The sequence below is a fragment of the Pteropus alecto genome, unplaced genomic scaffold (assembly GCF_000325575.1).
Source record: "Pteropus alecto unplaced genomic scaffold, ASM32557v1 scaffold3, whole genome shotgun sequence".
NCBI classification, from domain to species: Eukaryota; Metazoa; Chordata; class Mammalia; order Chiroptera; family Pteropodidae; genus Pteropus; species Pteropus alecto.
The window spans coordinates 65,056,210-65,073,495 of NW_006442484.1; the positions used below are offsets into that span (position 1 = coordinate 65,056,210).

At 36.2% G+C, this 17,286-nt stretch overlaps 1 protein-coding gene across 4 annotated transcripts in view; it reads right to left on the reverse strand.

The window, feature by feature from the left end:
- Positions 1-438: 438 nt before the first annotated feature.
- The window catches only part of ICA1L (islet cell autoantigen 1 like), a 71,418-nt gene continuing 54,570 nt past the window's right edge, over positions 439-17,286 (reverse strand). For all 4 annotated transcript variants that reach the window (XM_006921367.3, XM_025039542.1, XM_025039543.1 and 1 more), the window contains one exon: positions 439-5,058. In XM_006921367.3, the coding sequence (XP_006921429.1) occupies positions 4,943-5,058 (116 nt within the window). In that variant the 3' untranslated portion in view covers positions 439-4,942. The remainder of the gene's footprint in view (positions 5,059-17,286) is intronic.

Consider the following 17,286-nt stretch of genomic DNA (forward strand, 5'->3'; position numbering starts at 1 on the left):
GCTGGTTTTGTAAAAAATAAATACTTTTCAAGAGTTTGCATCTTCTCCAGGATTTATCTCCATATACTCTTAACTTTGATTTTATATACTAGCATGGATTTGTCCTAAACATTTTTTATAGAGGACTATTATGGAGGCTCTCAGTTAAAAACCAGAAGTATAAGCATTCATCTCAATTCCACATGTTAAGCATTTATTTTTTAGATCATTGGGATAATTCAGGGGAGATGCAGAAAAGCTCTGGATTTAGAGCCATAATTTGGGTACTAGTTCTGGGTCTGCAGCTTAATGGTCATGGGATATTGGGTAAAGAAGTCACCTCTTTGAACCGGAGTTTTCTGTTTATGTGATGAAGGAAATGCTGATGATAGTGCTGTCAGGTAAATGGTTAGTAAATGTGAAAATAGCTTGACTTATAAAACTGGAAGCAAATACATCTTACTTTGTTAGGTTATTTTATTCATTCTTTAGGAAAGCCATAAGTTTTTAGTCATAGAAAATGATCCCATAGAATTCAGCTCACAAAGTATAAAATAGTCAAGGCTGTTGAGCTGAAATCAATAAAAATAGGTAACACTGATAAGTTTTCCAAGTGCCAGACAGTTTATATGTTACTGTATACCCTAATCTTTATAATAACCCCGATAAAGCCAGGTTTTACTATCTTTTTACTATCTTATATATGATGAAATGGGAATTAGATTAAATAATTTATGGTCATACATCTGGGAAATGTCAAAGTCTGGCTTTGAACCAAGACCGACTCTAGAACTCAGACATTAACCACAGAGCCTTACTGGTATTTGTCCTGTAACAGTGAAATTAATAAAATAGAGGTTTTCAGTATCATTGCAGATTATGTGACATTGGGCCACTGCCTTGTTTGTTCTCCGACTTCATTGCTTCAACTGCTGGCAGCTTGGTTCAGAGGGCAAAGAGAAAGCATGCTGGTTAGACGCCAGTTCCTGACCAAGGAAGTTAGTGACACAAATCCTCAAACTCTGGATTTTAATGTTGCCATAGTTGTACAAAGTCAAAAGAAATATTTTCTTTAATATGGGTAGAACAGAGTGATTCACATTTTTGCTGGGTTTTTTTTTTAACCTTTTTAAAGAAAAGACAAAAGTAATTTCAATCTCAATACCTTGGTATGTCCATTTCAGACAGAGAAGACAGTAGAATGAAATCACGAGGATCAAATTTAAGTCGTATGTGACAAGCACTACAAAATAACAATATATAATGTTAACAGTGGTTATTCCTGGTTGGTACAGCTGTGGATGTTTTATTCTTCTACTTTTTAGTGTTTTTCAGACTTTTAAATGAGAGAGTATTACTTTGTAATGGGAAAAAAGAAAACTTTCTTTAATGTAAAAACAATGCACTTCAAATTCATATTTATTAACACCACCAAAACCTTATCGCCTTTTTGTATTGCCTCTTTGTACATTGAACAGTTTATTTACAACACTGAGTGAAGAACCATGACTTCATTTTAAACGTCAAGGACAGTTTTAAATATTGAACTCTTTAGTCTCCATTTAAATGGCACTTAAAATACAGAAGATATTTTATGTTGGGATTATGGATGTGACCAATCCTGTCACATAAGTTTTCCTTAAATATTTAAACAACTTCACATTGTACGTTTTAAATGCATCTACATCCGAAGATTCGGGGGCTTCATTGCTCAAGGTAAGGGAATGCAGGGCCCTGCCAATACACTGGATCAGTTCTGACTTTATTCTTTTTATTCCTGCCTTCAGGAATCCAAGTTAAATATTATGGCTTATATTTCATTGGTTATTGCTTCTAGGCTCACAAATTTGATATTTGACAATTTGTATTTTGTTACTGAGAGTACACAGAGAATACACATTGTTATTTCTCATATCTTATGTAAGAATTAGAATCCAGATTCACAAGGATATTAATTGCTCTGGTTTTATTTTCATTCTGTGGTATCTATTTTCAATTCAAACTACCTTCTCGCTACTAAGATTCTAAGGTAAAACCCAAGTTTTTAAATAAGGAAACAATAATTGGATTTGTATCGAATACTTTAGGAAATAAACTTTTGTTCACGTCATCTTGTAATCTTTATTAAAAGAGGCTCAAAAACAGAGCACAATCAAACTTCCTTTGTTCTTATGCTGTAAGACCTCTGCATTTCCAGATGGTCTGTAAAGACAATTATGTGAAATAAATATCCATGGTTGAAATACAAATTCATCATTGTGCAAATGCTGAAACCTATTTTGTTAAAATACAGTTTGTTTCCAACAAAAACAGAGCTATGCTTTACAATTAATGAAAGATTTCAAAAATATAAAGTTATACCTATCTGATATTAATATACTCTAGTATTCCTGCCTCTCTTGTAAAGTGGTAGATTAGGCAAATTTAGTTCTGGGGCTTTTTAAATGTATTCTTATTTGGTATTAAAAAAGTAGAAGATAGGTATTTCACCCACTCAATAAATAAGTATTTATTTTGAAAGAGTTGTTCTCAGCCTACTCTTGGTTAAGGTTAATATATTTCTTACTGAATGGAAGATCTAGATTTAGACAAATAGCAACTGGTCACCTTTCTGTTCTGTGTTTATTCTGTCCTTTACTCCCTATTGAATATGTGGTTGGTTTCCTATATTAGTAATCTAGGTGTAATAATAGTCAGATTTCTGTTTCTGGCCCCTAAATTAATGAATGAGTTTCAAATAACAAACCTTGAGAAAGTATGAATGGTTACCTTCATTTTAACTAAGTTTTCAATGTGCTCTTCAAAAACAGTTGTTAGACTTGCTGAAGTTATAACTAGACTTGCTAAGGCAGTTAATTTTGAATTTGGGGTAAATGGTCAAGTACATACTTTGTTGAAAGAAAATGTTAGAGATACTAAGAACTAAATAAAAATCTCTCGTATGTTTCTATTTTTTGAGAACATTTGCTCTTGGAAAATTGAGGGCCATATCCCTTCACATTCAGAATCTGGGATTCGGATTTCTGGCTTGACGAGACCAGTGGTTTTTCTTTGTATTGTGGTGTTTTTGTTTATATGAGATAACGACTGCTTTGCATGCAAGGGAGATAAATAGTTTTGAACTCATGCATTAGTGAAAGAAACTAATAAAAATGAGACAAACTTGACAAGGTCAGCATTTTCTGAGGTACTCAAAGTTGAGAGCAGAATCACCATGGGTGTAGTATTTAGATCATCAATCATAATCATAACTCGTGATTGGATCTTGGCAGAACAAAGACAGTATTGCGTTCTAGGGAATTTCACTGAATGAAAAAGAAGACTTAAAAAATGCTTCTGAAGGGATAACCAAATAAATAGGAATAAGCATGTGAAAAGATTTTAAAGAAAGACTTCCTAGGTCCATGTTTCCGACCCTCAGATAAGGTCTTTCCAGCCTATGCCGTACTTGGCCATAGTAGTGCTTTTCTGAAGCTTGCAGACAGTTCAGATTTCAGTTAGGCCAGACTGCTATGGATGCAAAGTGGACTGCGTTTTACCTACTCGGGTCCGTCCATTCCTAAAAAATGTCTTTCTATATACATTGGCACAGACATTACAAGCAGTTCTCTTGTAAATAATAAGCTTGTTTAAAGCTAAGTAGATGGAAACTACCATGAATAACAAAGTTAAAATGTTTTCTTACAGAAATGAAATAAATTGAACGACAAAAGTAAGATACTGGGAATACTGTTTCAAAACGAAAAGGTGGGCAAGAAAGACTAACAGAAAATCGAGTAATTGATGTGTATATGTAGTGGCTACGTTTTCATTAGCTTACACTAATTTCAATTAAATAGCCTTCCCTCTAACTTAGATTCAAAACCCTCTATGGGTAACAGGTTTTCTTTAGTAAACAAACAGAGCTTCAGATGCTGTCACCTGAAGAAAGTGAAAAGTGGAAAAAAATAAGACACTCCATTACTGATCTTGTAGAGCTTTTTGTAACTCTGCCAGAAAGTATTCTGGGTTAAATCACATCAAGAAATATGGGGTAAGTATGCAAATATATATAAGTATAAGGTGTTTAGAATTTCTCCCTCATTCAGATAGCAGTTTCTGGGTAATTTCAGGAATACTATTGTCAATTGTTTATTGTCCTCCCCTCCATTTCAGGAAGAATATGAATACTGCATATTACCGTATCTATGAAAAATCAGACCTGACAACACCTGTACAATGTCTTGAATGTTACTGGACATTCTTGTAGTTTATGAGATGGGAAGACAGACTTTTCTGTTTCTATGGAGGATGGACTTTGCAAATAAATTATCCTGCTACTTCCCCATGAAAATTTGATAATGGAATTAAGGGGTATCTATGATTTTCTATGAAAGAAAAAAATGAGTAATAGTACATTTTAGCCTCCAAGTGGAGAAAATAAGCACCAAGTTTCTCTGTGGTTTCTTTAAAGCAAATTGAGTTCTCAAATGTTATTCTACCTTTCTAACTAAAGATAAAACTGGTCTGGTTCTAGTACTGTTTTCACAACAGAAAATGCCTCTTGCCACTGTTTTATTTAAAAACCAACCCCAAATCACAACCCAATTTACATTCTGTCATTTACCCACATAGAAAATTCTCACAGCCAGCAAGGAAACTTATACATGAAAGGCTTTCCAAAGAAATAAACCCAACTCCTTATTGACAATTATTCCTAGCTGTTATTTCAAAATAAATTGTATCTATTTCAGACTCAATAGTTTCTAATACTTTCCACATATTATCAACAGCCGCAAATCTAAGATATTAAAAAGACAATCTATTCAAAGGTAGTCCTTACCATCTGTCTAAGGTTGGCTGACAAGTGTTATATTCACAAACACCATGCTTTTGTGTATGAATTACAATATAAACTTTCCACAAAGGCAGTATGTTGCAAAATCGATGTCTCAAGACCATTAAAGTGACATCATAATTTCAGTCAAGCATTAAGAAGTTCATCATCTGGGTGTCCAATAGCATCTGGGTTTGAAAGTGGATCCAAGTCTGCAAATAGATTGAACCAGGCTGACATACCTTGGTTACCATTGTTGGGAGCTATTAAAAAAGAAAAAAAAAAAAATTAGCGTCTCAGATTTTTGAAATCACATTGTTGTACTTTTATGATTATAAAGTAGATGGTTCTAAATCAAAAAAATTTAAGACAATCGACAAGAATTGCCTATCAATTATGTTTCCTTAAGGATAATTTTGAAAAGCTAATGCAGCTATTTGTGCTTTGCTGAGGCTCTTATAGCTAAGTGACTGCATGTTGCTCTAAGAAAGGACTTCATTAGAAGTGAAAAGGCAGGGAGTAGTATAATTTTCTTAGAAGCACTAAGATAATTTATAGAAGGCTCTCAGATAATGGTCAAAATTAAAAGTAACCTGTATCCTTACAAAGTAGAAATAAATGCTGCATTGTAAACTTGGTGAGAAATCTATATTATAAAAGCAATATTAAAACAGTAACAAAGTAGAAAAAAAACTCCACCTAATACTATCACATTAACACACCCAACTGTTGTCATTTTGGTCTACAGTTGTTTCCTTTGTCTTTTCCATTCTTTTCCATGTGCACATAAAATTTTTTGATATATTTTAAATTTATTTTTCAATTACAGTTGACATGTTTCAGGTGTACAACACAGTGATTAAACATAACAGAAGTGATCCCCAATAAGTCCAGTACCCATTTGACACCACACATGGTTATTACAATATTACAGACTATATTCCCTATACTATACTCCCCCTCGACTGTTTTGTAACTGCCATTTGGACTTTTTTATTACATATTTTTTCAATTATAGTTGACATACATTATATTAGTTTCAGGTGTACGTACAATACAGTGATTAGACATTTATATAACTTACGAAGTGATCACCTTGATAAATATAGTACTACTGACTATATTCCTGATGCTGTACTTTACATTCCCATGACTATTTTGTAACTACCAATTTGTACCTCTTAATCCCCTCTCCTTTCCACCCTCTACCCAATTTGACAACCGTCAAAATGCTCTCTTTATCTATGAGCTTGATTCTGTTGTTTGTCCTGTTCTCTAGATTCCACATATGACATCTTTATCTGACTTACTCTACTCAGCACAATACCCTCTAGGTCCATCCATATTACAGATGGCAAGATTTCATTCTTTTTATGGCTGAGTGATAATCCAGTGTGTGTGTGTGTGTGTAACCTCTTTATCCATTTATCCATTGATGGACACCCATGATGCCTCCATATCTTGGCTACTGTAAATAATGCTGCAATGAACGTATGGATTCACATGTCTCTTCAAAGTGGAGTTTTGAGTTCCTTCAGATAAATACCCAGAAGTGAGATAACTGGGTCTTTTGCCTCATTATAACCTTTGTTTTAAAGTCTGTGTTGTCTGGTGTAACTATTGCTACCCCAGCTTTTCATTTGTTTGTTTCCACTTTCATGCAACTTCTTTTTTCATCCCTTTACTTTCAGTCTGTGTGTGTCTGTCTGAATTGAGTCTCTTGTAGGCAGCACATGTGTTTTGTTATCCATTCAGCCACCATCTTTTGATTGGAGCATTTAATCCTTTTTTATTTGAAATAGTTTGTTGATAGATATGTAGTTATTGCCATTTTATTCATATTTTTAATCTTTTTATCCTTTTTAAACAAGTCCCTCTAACAGTTCTTTTAATACTGGCTTGGTGGTGATGAACACCTTTAGCGTTCTCTTGTCTGGGAAGCTCTTTATCTGTCCTTCAATTCTAAATGAAAGATTTGCTGGGTAATCTTGGTTGTAGGTCCTTACTTTTCATCACTTTGAATATTTCTGCCTATCCCTTCTATTGAGAAATCAAATGACAGTCTTATGGAGCAAACTTGTAGGTAACTAACTTTTTCTCCTGCTGCTTTTAAGATTCTCTGTCTTTACCCCTTGGCATTTTAATTATGATGTGTCTTGGCGTGGGCCTCTTTGCGTTCCTCTTGTTTGGGATTCTCTATGCTCCCTGGGCTTGTATGTCTATCTCCTTCACCAGGTTAGGGAAGTTTTTTGTCATTATTTCTTGAAATAGGTTTTCAATTTCTTGCTCTCACTCTTCTCCTTCTGGTACCCCTTTGATGTGAATGTTGGTATGCATGATGTTGTCCTGGATGCCCCTTGAACTATCCTGATTTTTTTTGGATTCTTTTTCTTGCTGTTCTAACTGGATTGTCTACTACTTTATCTTATAAATCACTGATTCGATCCCCTGCTTCATCTAATCTACTGTTTACCCCTCCTTAGTTACTCTTCATTTCAGTTATTGTATTCTTCATTTCTGACTGGTTCTTTTTTATAATTTGTTTCCACTTTTATGTTTTCTATCTCTTTGTTAAAGTTCTCACTGAGTTCCATCTACTCTTCCCCTGAGTTCATTTAGAATCCTTATAACAAGTGTTTTGAACTCTGCATCTGGTAGACTGCTTGTCTTTATTTTGTTTAGTTCTTTCTCTAGAGCTTTGTTCTGTTCTTTCATTTTGGACATGTTTCTTGTCTTCCCATTTTGGCTGCCTACTTGTGTTTGTTTCTATATATTAGGTAAGGCTCCTATGTCTACCGGTCTTAGTAGAGTGGTCTTAGTACATGTGCTGAGGGTCCCAGTGGCACAGTCTTCCCTGGTCACCTGAGTCTGGTGCTCCAGGTTATGTCCCTTGTATGGGTTGTGTATGCCTTCTTGTTATAGTTGAGCCTTGGCTGCTGTTTGTTTGTCAATGGGAGGGATTGACCCTCAGGCTGATTGGTTGTGATGACTGACCATGACCATTGGAAGAGCTAAATTGCAGGGGCTGACCCTTCTGAGTAGGATTTGCTTTAGCAGGGCTCTGGTGACTTCCAAGTCTGCATTTTGGGTGTATTGTCCTCAGATGTGACCCCAGGTGATACTCTGGTTCAGACTGGAGCTGGCCACAAAGTGTGCAGGCTGGGGTCTCCTGGGAGGGACCTTGCCACAGGCCAAGTTCATCTGCAGCCTGCACCCTGCCTGGGGTCACCTGGCATGAGCCACCAAGCAATCCACATATGGCCACCACCCATGCTGGGCTTAGAAGTGCCTCAAGAGGCCAAGCTGCAAACTGAGGCTGGCTGCCACTGGGCTTGAGGCTGCTCAGCAAGAGGTATGTAGGAGCTCTGTTTAGCGAGACCCCTGGCAACTCCTGATAATGGCCATTCTGTAGTTTAGTTGTAATTTTGATGTGGTTGTGAGAAGAGGCAAGCATAGTGTTTACCTATTCCACCCTCTTGAGCGGAAGCATAAATCTGTACTTAATTTCTTCACTGTTTTCACTCATCTCCCCAACCCTCCTCCCATCTGTTCTCTGTTTCTAGGAGTCTGTTTTGTTCATTTATTTTGTGTTTTAGATTCTGCATACAAGTGAAATCACATGGTAATTATCTTTCTCTGAGTTATTTCACTTAGTATAATACCCTCTAGGTCCATCCATGTTGTCAGAAATGGCAAGATTTCGTTCATTTTTATGAATGAATAATAGTCCATTGTATATATGTACCACCTCTTCTTTATTCATTTGTCTATCGATGGACACTTAAGTTGTTTCCATATCTTGGCTATTGTAAATAATGCTGCAGCTAACATAAGGGTGCATGTAACTTTTTGAATTTCTTCAGATAAATACCAAGTGCAAGTGCTACATCATATGGTAGTCATATTTTTAATTTTAAGACCCTCCATACTGTTTTCCACAGCAGCTGCACCAATTTACAATGCCACCAACAATACACAAGGGTTCCCTTTTCTCCGTATCTTCACCAACACTCGTTTGTTGATTTATTGCTCATAGCCATTCTGACAGGTGTGAGGTGATATTTCACTGTGGTTTTGATTTGCATTTCTCTAAGGATTAGTGATGTATCACTGGCAAATATCTTCTCCCATTCAGTAGGTTGTCTTTTCATCTTGTTGATGGTTTCTTTTGCTGAGCAAAAACTTTTAGTAGTCCCATTTGTTTATTTTTTGTTTCCCTTCCCTGAGTTGATATAAACACACACACGTGTGTGTGTGTGTGTGTGTGTGTGTGTGTGTGTGTGTGTATTACTAAGAGCAATGTCAGAGTTTGCTGCCTGTGTTCTTCTAGGAGTTTTATAGTTTCGGGTCTTAATATTTAAGTCTTTACCCCATTTTGAGTTTATGCTTGTGTATGGTGTAACAAAGTAGTCTAGTTTCATTTTTTTAAATGTATCTGTCCAGTTTCCCTAACACCATTTATTAAAAAGACTGTCTTTATTGTATATTCTTGCCTCTTTCATTATAGATTAATTGACAATAGGGGCATGGGTTTATTTCTGGGCTCTCTATTCTGTTCCACTGATCTATGTATCTGTTTTTATGCCAGTACCATGCTGTTTTAATTACTATATCCTTGTGGTATAGTTTGGTATCAGGTAGCATGATACCTCCAACTTTGTTCTTCTTTCTCATGATTGCTGTGGCTATTCAGAGCCTCTTGTGGTTCTGTGTAAATTTTAGGATTACCAGTTTTAGTTCTGTGAAAATGCCATTGGTATTTTGATAAGGATTGCACTGAATCTTGTAGACTGCTTTGGGTAGTATGATCATTTGAACAATGTTAATTCTTCCTATCCACGAGCACAGTATATTCTTATATTAGTTATATCTCCTTCAATTTCTTTTTTCAATATCTTATACTTTTTCGAGTACAGGTCTTTTACCTCCTTGGTTAAATTTATTCCTAGGTATTTTATTCTTTGTGATTAATTTCTCTTTCTGATTTTTTGTTATTAGTGTATAAGAATGCAATTGATTTCTGAATATTAATTTTGTATCCTGCTACCTTAACTAATTCATGTATTAGTTCTAATAGTTTTTTGATGGAATCTTTAGGATTCTCTTTTATAATATCATGTCATCTGCAAATAATGACAGTTTTACTTCTTCCCTTCCAATGTGGATGCCTTTTATTTCTTTTCCTTGCCTGTTTGCTGTGGCCAGGGCTTGCAATACTATGTTGAACAAAAACAGTGAAATTAGACATCCTTTTCTTGTTTCCGAACTTAAAGAGAAGCCTTTCAGCTTTTCACTGTTGAGTGTGATGTTAGCTATGGATTTGTCATATATGGCCTTTATTCTATTGAGGTATGTTCCATCTATCGCAATTTTGCTGAAAAATTTCATCACAAATGGATGCTGGATATTGTCAAATGCTTTTTCTGCATATATTGAGATAATCACAATATTTTTATTCTTCAGTTTGCTTAAGTGGTGTGTCATATTAATTGATTTTCAGATACTGAATCAAACTTGCATATCATGAATAAATCTCACTTGATCCTGGTGTAGGATCTTTTTAATGTATTGCTTAATTCAGCTTGCTAATATTTTGTTGAGGACTTCTGTTCATCAGAAATATTGGCCTATAATTTTCTTTTTTTCTGATGTTTTTTTTGGTTTTGGTATCAAAGTAATGTTGGTCTCGTAAAATGAGTTTGGGAGCCTTCTATCCTCTTTAATTTTTTGGAATAGTTTGAGAAAGATAGGTATTAATTCTTCTTTGAATGTTTGGTAAAATTAACCTGTGAAACCATCTGGTCCAGGATTTTTGTTTGCTGGGTAATTTGATTACTGATTTGATTTTGTTAGTATTTATCAGTCTGTTCAGATTTTGTTTCTTCCTGATTCAGTTGTACAAAATTGTATGTTTCTAGGAATCTCTCCATTTCTTCCAGATTGTCCAATTTGTTGGCATATAATTGTTTATAGTATTTTAAATGATTATTTGTATTTCTGTGACGTCAGGTATCAGTTCTCTTTCAGTTCTGATTTTATTTATTTCTTGATGAGTCTGGCTAAGGTTTATCAATTTTGTTTATCTTTTCAAAGATCCAGCTTTTAGTTTTGTTGATGGTTTTGTTTTTTAAGACTCTAGTTCATGTATTCCTACTCTTATTTACTCTTCCTTTTTATGTACTTTGGGCTTTATTTTTCTTTTTCTAGTTCCTTTAGATTGTTTGAGATTTTTTTTCTTTGTTTCTGAGAGGTAGGCCTGTATTACCTCACAGGACTGCTTTCACTGTGTCCCATAGATTTTTGTGTCATCGTATTTTCATTTTCTTTTATTTCAAGGTATCTTTGATTTCTTCCTTGATCTTATTATTAACCTATTCATTATTTAGTACCATGTTATTTAGCTTCCATGTGTTTATCAGTTTTCTTTTTGTAATTCATTTCTAGTTTCATACCCTTTGATCAGAGATGATGCTTTATGATTTTAGTCTTAAATTTACTGAGACTTATTTTGTGACCTAACATATGGTCTATCCTGGAAAATGTTCCATGTGCACTTGAAAAGAATGTACATTCGGCTGCTTTTGGGTGAAATGTCCTAAAAATAATTAAGTACATCTGCTCTAATGTGTCATTTAAGGCCACTGTTTCCATGTTGATTTTCTATCTGGATGATCTATCTATTGGTGTCAGTGTGGTGTTAAATTACCCCACTGTATTGTGTATTGTATTACTGTTGCTCTCTCCCTTTACTGCATTATGTGTTTAGGTGCTCCATTGTTGGCTATGCAGATGTTTACAAGAGTTATATCCTCTTGTTGGATTGATCGATTTGTCATTATGAAATGCCCTCTTTATCTCTTGTTACATTTTGTTTTAAAGTCTGTTTTTTTTTCTGCTTTAAGTATTGCTACTCCAACTTATTTTTTTTTTAACTATTTGCATGAAATGTCTCTTTTTCCATTCTTTTACTTTCATTCTGTATCTCTCTAACTGAAGTCAGTCTCTTATAGGCAGCATATGTATGGGTCTTGTTTTTTCGTCCATTCAGGCAACCTATTTCATTTGATTGGAGCATTTAGTCCATTTACTTTTAATGTAATTATTGACGTGTACATAGTTATTCTATTTTATTAATTGTTTTCTGATTGTTTTTGCCATTCTGTTCCTTTTTTATTCTCTTGTATGTTGACTTTCTATAGTGTTATGTTTGGTTTCCTTTTTCTTTATTTCTTGTAAATCTCACAGATTCTTGGTTTGTCGTTATCATGTACTTTATATATACCAAGAGATGTTCATAGCAGTATAAAGCTGATGGTTGCTTAAGTTTGAACACATTCTAAAATCACTGCTATTTTTACTCACCCCCCATCCACACTTATGTTTTTGTCATTTTTACTTCTGTGTTCGTGTGTATCTTGTATTTACTGTTGTAATTACACATGATCTTCTTACTTCTGTCTTTTAACCTTTGTACTAGCTTTACAGTTGGTTGATCCAATGTTTTTACTGTCTGTCTTTGTTGGTTAGCATTTTTTTCTTTCCTATATTTTCTTATTTTTATTTTGCTCTTTTCTACATGAAAGAATTCCATTAACATACCTTGTAATACTGGTGTAGTAGTGATGAACTCCTTTAGCTTTTTCTTGTCTGGGAAACTCTTTATCTCTCCTTTGATTCTAAAAGATAGCCTTGCTGAGTAAAGTAATCTTGGTTGGAGGTCTTTATCTTTCAGCAATTTGAATATTTCATGTCATTCCCTTTGGCCTGCAAAGTTTCTATTGAGAAATTAGCTAATAGTCTTATGGAATCTCCCTTCTACATAACTGCTTTTCTCTTGATACTTTTAAGATTCTCCCTTGGCCTTTAAATTTGACATTTTACATATGATGTGTCTTGGTGTGTTCTTGTTTGGGTTCATCTTGTCTGGGACTCTCTGAACTTCCTGGACTTGTAAGGAAGTTTTCAGTGATTATTTTTCAAACGGGTTTTCTCTTTCTTCTTCTTCTGGTACCCCTATGATGCGAATGCTGGTACACCTGATGTTGTCACAAGGTCCATTAAAGTATTGTCACTTTTTAAAATTCTTTTTACTTTCTGTTGTTCTGATTGGTTGTTTTCTGCTACCCCCTCTTGAAGATCACTGATTAGATCTGCTTCATCTAATTTATGTTGATTCCCTCTAGTATATTCATTTCATGTACTGTATTCTTCATTTCTGACTGGCTCTTTTTTGATGGTTTCTATCTCTTTGTGTATGTTCTCAGTTTGTCTATTTTTCCCCTAAGTTCATTGGGCATCCTTATAACCAGTGTTTTGAATTGTGTATCTGTAGATGATACGTTTCCATTTCATTTAGTTCTTTTCAGGGGGAAGTTTTGTCCTGTTCTTTCATTTGAGACGTGTTTCTTTGTCTCCTCATTTTGGCTGACTTCCTCTTTGTTTCTATGTATTATATCTGCTGTGTCTCCTAGTCTTGACAGAGTGGCCTTATGCAGAAGGTGTCCTATGGGGCTCAGTGGCACAGTCTCTCTGGTCACCTGATCCAAGTGATCCAGGGGTATCTCCTGTGTGGGTTGGGTGTGCCCTCCTGCTGTAGTTGGGTCTCGATTACTGTTGGTATGTCAGTGAGTATTGACTCTCTTGTTGAGTGGCTGTGAGGGCTGGCCATGACTATAGGGGATGAACTGTTGTGTGGGGACTGACCCCATGGAGCAGGAGTCGCTTTAGCAGGGCTCCGGCACTAGCCAAGTGTGCCCTTTGGGGTGTTGTTTGTGGAGATGGTTGAGTGGTGCTAGTGTGATCTGAAGCCAGCCACTGGGTGTATTTGGACTGGAGCCTCAGGAGGGGCTCTGGTGCAGGTCAAGTTCAGCTGCCATTTGTGCTGCGTTTGGGGCCACTTGGTAGGAGCTACAAAGTGATCTGTGGTTGATTTCTGCTTATGCTGGGCTTAGAGGCATTTGGGAGGGAATATACTGGGAACCAAGGCTGGCTCCTACTAGTGCCAGGCTTTGGACCCTTTGGCTTAATCATGTGAGCTGAGACCAGCTGCCACTTGTGCTGGGCTTATGGCCACTTGGTTGAAGCTATGTTCCTGGGCAAGACTGGCCACTGCTTATGCCTGATGGGATTTACAATGCAAGTTGAGACCCTTTTGAGACCCTTCACCACTTGCTCGGCTTGTGGCTGCTTAGCAAGAGCTACAAGGCTTGCCAAGGCTGGCTACTGCTTCTTTGGAATTTGTGACCTTTGAGAGATTTTGGGAAATTCCACAGCAGGAGCTGAGGCAGGCTGCTGGTGTAGAGGAGCTGCTGGAAGAGACTCAGGTCAGGCGAGTGAGTTGAGTGGGGCCGAGTCTCAGTGATTCACCAGTGGGGTGCAAATGCTATTAGCAGGTTAATGGAGAGCACAGATTTGGTGCATACCTGCGCTGAGATGGCTGTGTGGAAGACAAACTCAAAAAGGGAACAATGGCTGCTGTCAGCACTTCTGTCCCCAAAAATAGCTGCCTTGACCCTTGCCCCTCTAGCCTTTGCCCTGAAGTTGGTCAATTTAGTTCCTCTACGGGTGTCCTTGGTGCTTTCCAAGCTGCTGCCCCTCATCTGGAGCTTAGAGCAAGTGTTTCTGTGCACTGGGCCTCTAAGAACAGATGTTATGCGAACTCCTCAGCACTGGCTCCCTGGCTAGGGAACCCAGTGTAGAGCTGTGACCCCTTGCTTCTCAGAGGGGACCTTTGCAATCAATCTCTCCTGATTCTTAATTGCCACACCTTGGGTGTGGGACCTGCCCATTCCACATCTCCGCCCCTCCTACCAGTCTCAACATGGCTGCTTCTCTATATCCTCAATTATAGGACTTCTGTTCAACTAGTCTTCAGGTGATTTGTAATGATGGTTCTATAATTTAGTTCTAATTTTGACTGGATCGTGAGAGGAAGTAAGCACAGGAGTTTTACCTACTTCATCATCTTGACTAAGTCCAACTACGATAATTTTTAAAATTATATTTAATAGAATCAATTGTGTCTCAGATACAATTTACTCTTAGCCAACTTCCTCTCATTTTCCTGTGGAGATTGGAAAATATCGTGTATTGATAGTCTACAAGTTGTACTGTAGATAATCAAGGATATACATTTTGGACAAAGGCTGGGACTAATGGAAGAATGCACAGTGGCACAAACAATGGGTCATCACAGAAGGCTAGGTTCTTAAAGGCCAAGGGGTCCAGAAAGCAGGGCTGAGGTCCAGGGGACAATCTAAGACTTACATATGAAACCAGAGACACAGCAGGCAGAGGACAGAAAGCAGTCATACTAATAAGAGTCTGAGGAACTCTCTTTTACAATTTTGGTTACCACTTCCACAGAGCAAAGGCTGGAGTTTGGGCTGTGGAGATCCAAAGTCTCAAGGATCAGGTCAGAGTGAAAGTCTTCAGTGTGTGTCCAATTGTATGTGTCCACTACTCCCTCAAGGTAGTGTCAGTGATACCCACACAAAAGTTCTTGCTTTGAGTTCTGGGCACACTACCTATTAATCATACGCAATCATTTAACCTTAGGGGCTCTTGTTTCCTCATCTATAAAGTAAAAATGTATCATTAAATCAGAATACATTATTAATAATTATGCTGGAATTATAGGTGTCAATCAGGATATGTGGTCATTCCTCTAACACCTGACCTTCCTTGTGCAGCTGTTGAGGGGTTCTGAAGACTACATGAAAATTATACAGCATTTACAAATGTGGGATGGTCTTATATTCATCTGTTACAATGGGAAATGAAGGTCTTAGTTTCATTATTTTTATGGGGGCTCTCTGTGTGTATACTTTTCTTGCCTACAGAAATTCTTACAGGAAAACAAATAGAAAATGAATTATACTGAACTGTACTATAAGTATAGAGAAAAAGATCCAAACAACATTAATTTTCATAAAATAAAAGGAACCATGAATTGAGAAACAACATGACTACTCCTTTGAACCTCCCCTCGTGACACCCTTCCAGTCATTACTCACACACCCACCCTCTTACAGGGAAAACTAAAATAAATTCCATTTTGGGTTATTAGCAATAATGTTGTGATAACATTCTTGTGCATATATTTGGTCAAGATGATGCATTTCTGTTGGATATATACTAAGGAGTGTAAATGCTTGGTCTGGGTTATATGTGTGTTCAGTTTTAGCGGAATCTGCTAAATAGTAATACCATTCAAATGGTAATATGAATTTACACTCCCCGAAGCAGTATCTGAGTTCCTCCACATTCTTGTCAACATGTTGAAATTTTCTTTTTTTTCATTTAAGCCATGTTGGTAAGGGTGTAATGGTATTGCATTGTGATTTTATTTGCATTTCCTTAATGACTAATGAAATGGGCACTTCGTGAATGAATTTTAAAGCTGTTAGGAATTTTAATTTTTATAAAAATTCTCAGCCCTAATTTTATAGCAGCTTTTTTCTGAGAGATTTCCCCCCATTCCATCCCACTTTCTCCCCAAACACACAATAAACCTCATGGATTATAAGCAAATCATAGCTTTCTCGTTACCTCTGATTTTTTAAGTTCATTCCTGAAATTTATTATTTATAGTCTCTATTTTAAATGATTAAGAACAAGTTCAGTTTTAGCAGGTTTTTATAAAAGAAAACTATAATTATAAATAGTCTGACACCCTAGGAGATGGCTGTATTCTGAATCAGCTGGTGTGATTTCATGATTTTCTTGGAACTGATGGATTCCTTGATTAATTTATCCCAAAGGGTTGGGAATAATCAAATAGGACTCCAAGAGTCCACAATGATATTTATCAACAAGTAAAAAATGAGGGACATGAGAAAGCTCTTCCACACAGCAGAATGCCAACTGATAAATGTAGAATAAATGAGGAAATAGAAAACCACCATTTGGCAGCAACCATAGTAATAAATGTTTCTTGTAAGAATTATCAGTGAATGCTAAATTAGTAGGTGAAACTTTGATAGAAACAAACTATTTATACAACTATAAAATATTTTCCCAAAAGATAAGTATCTTCTATAATGGAGAAACCTGACAGACCAAGTAATCAAAGTTAACATCACAAGCAATAGGATAAAGTAGACATCATGTATCTCCTGATATGGTTTATTAACAAGACACATTATTCCTGTGCTGCTAGTCTTGCTAAAATGCAAAACCTGAATCTAATTATGAGAAAACATCAGATAAACCTAACTCAAGTAATACACTACAAAATAAATGGCCTCTACACTATAAAAAGTCACAATGATGAAGCACAAAGATTGAGGAACTGTTCCAGATTAAAAGAGACCAAAGAGACAACTAAATGCAACGTATGATTCAGGACTGGATCCTGGGCTAGGGAAAAAAACCCTTTTTCTTTTTTATAAATGACATTAGTGGGATAACTGACAAAATCAGAATAAGGTCTACAGATTACTCCTTATTTTAACCACTGTATCATGATTATGTAAGCGAATGTCCTTGTT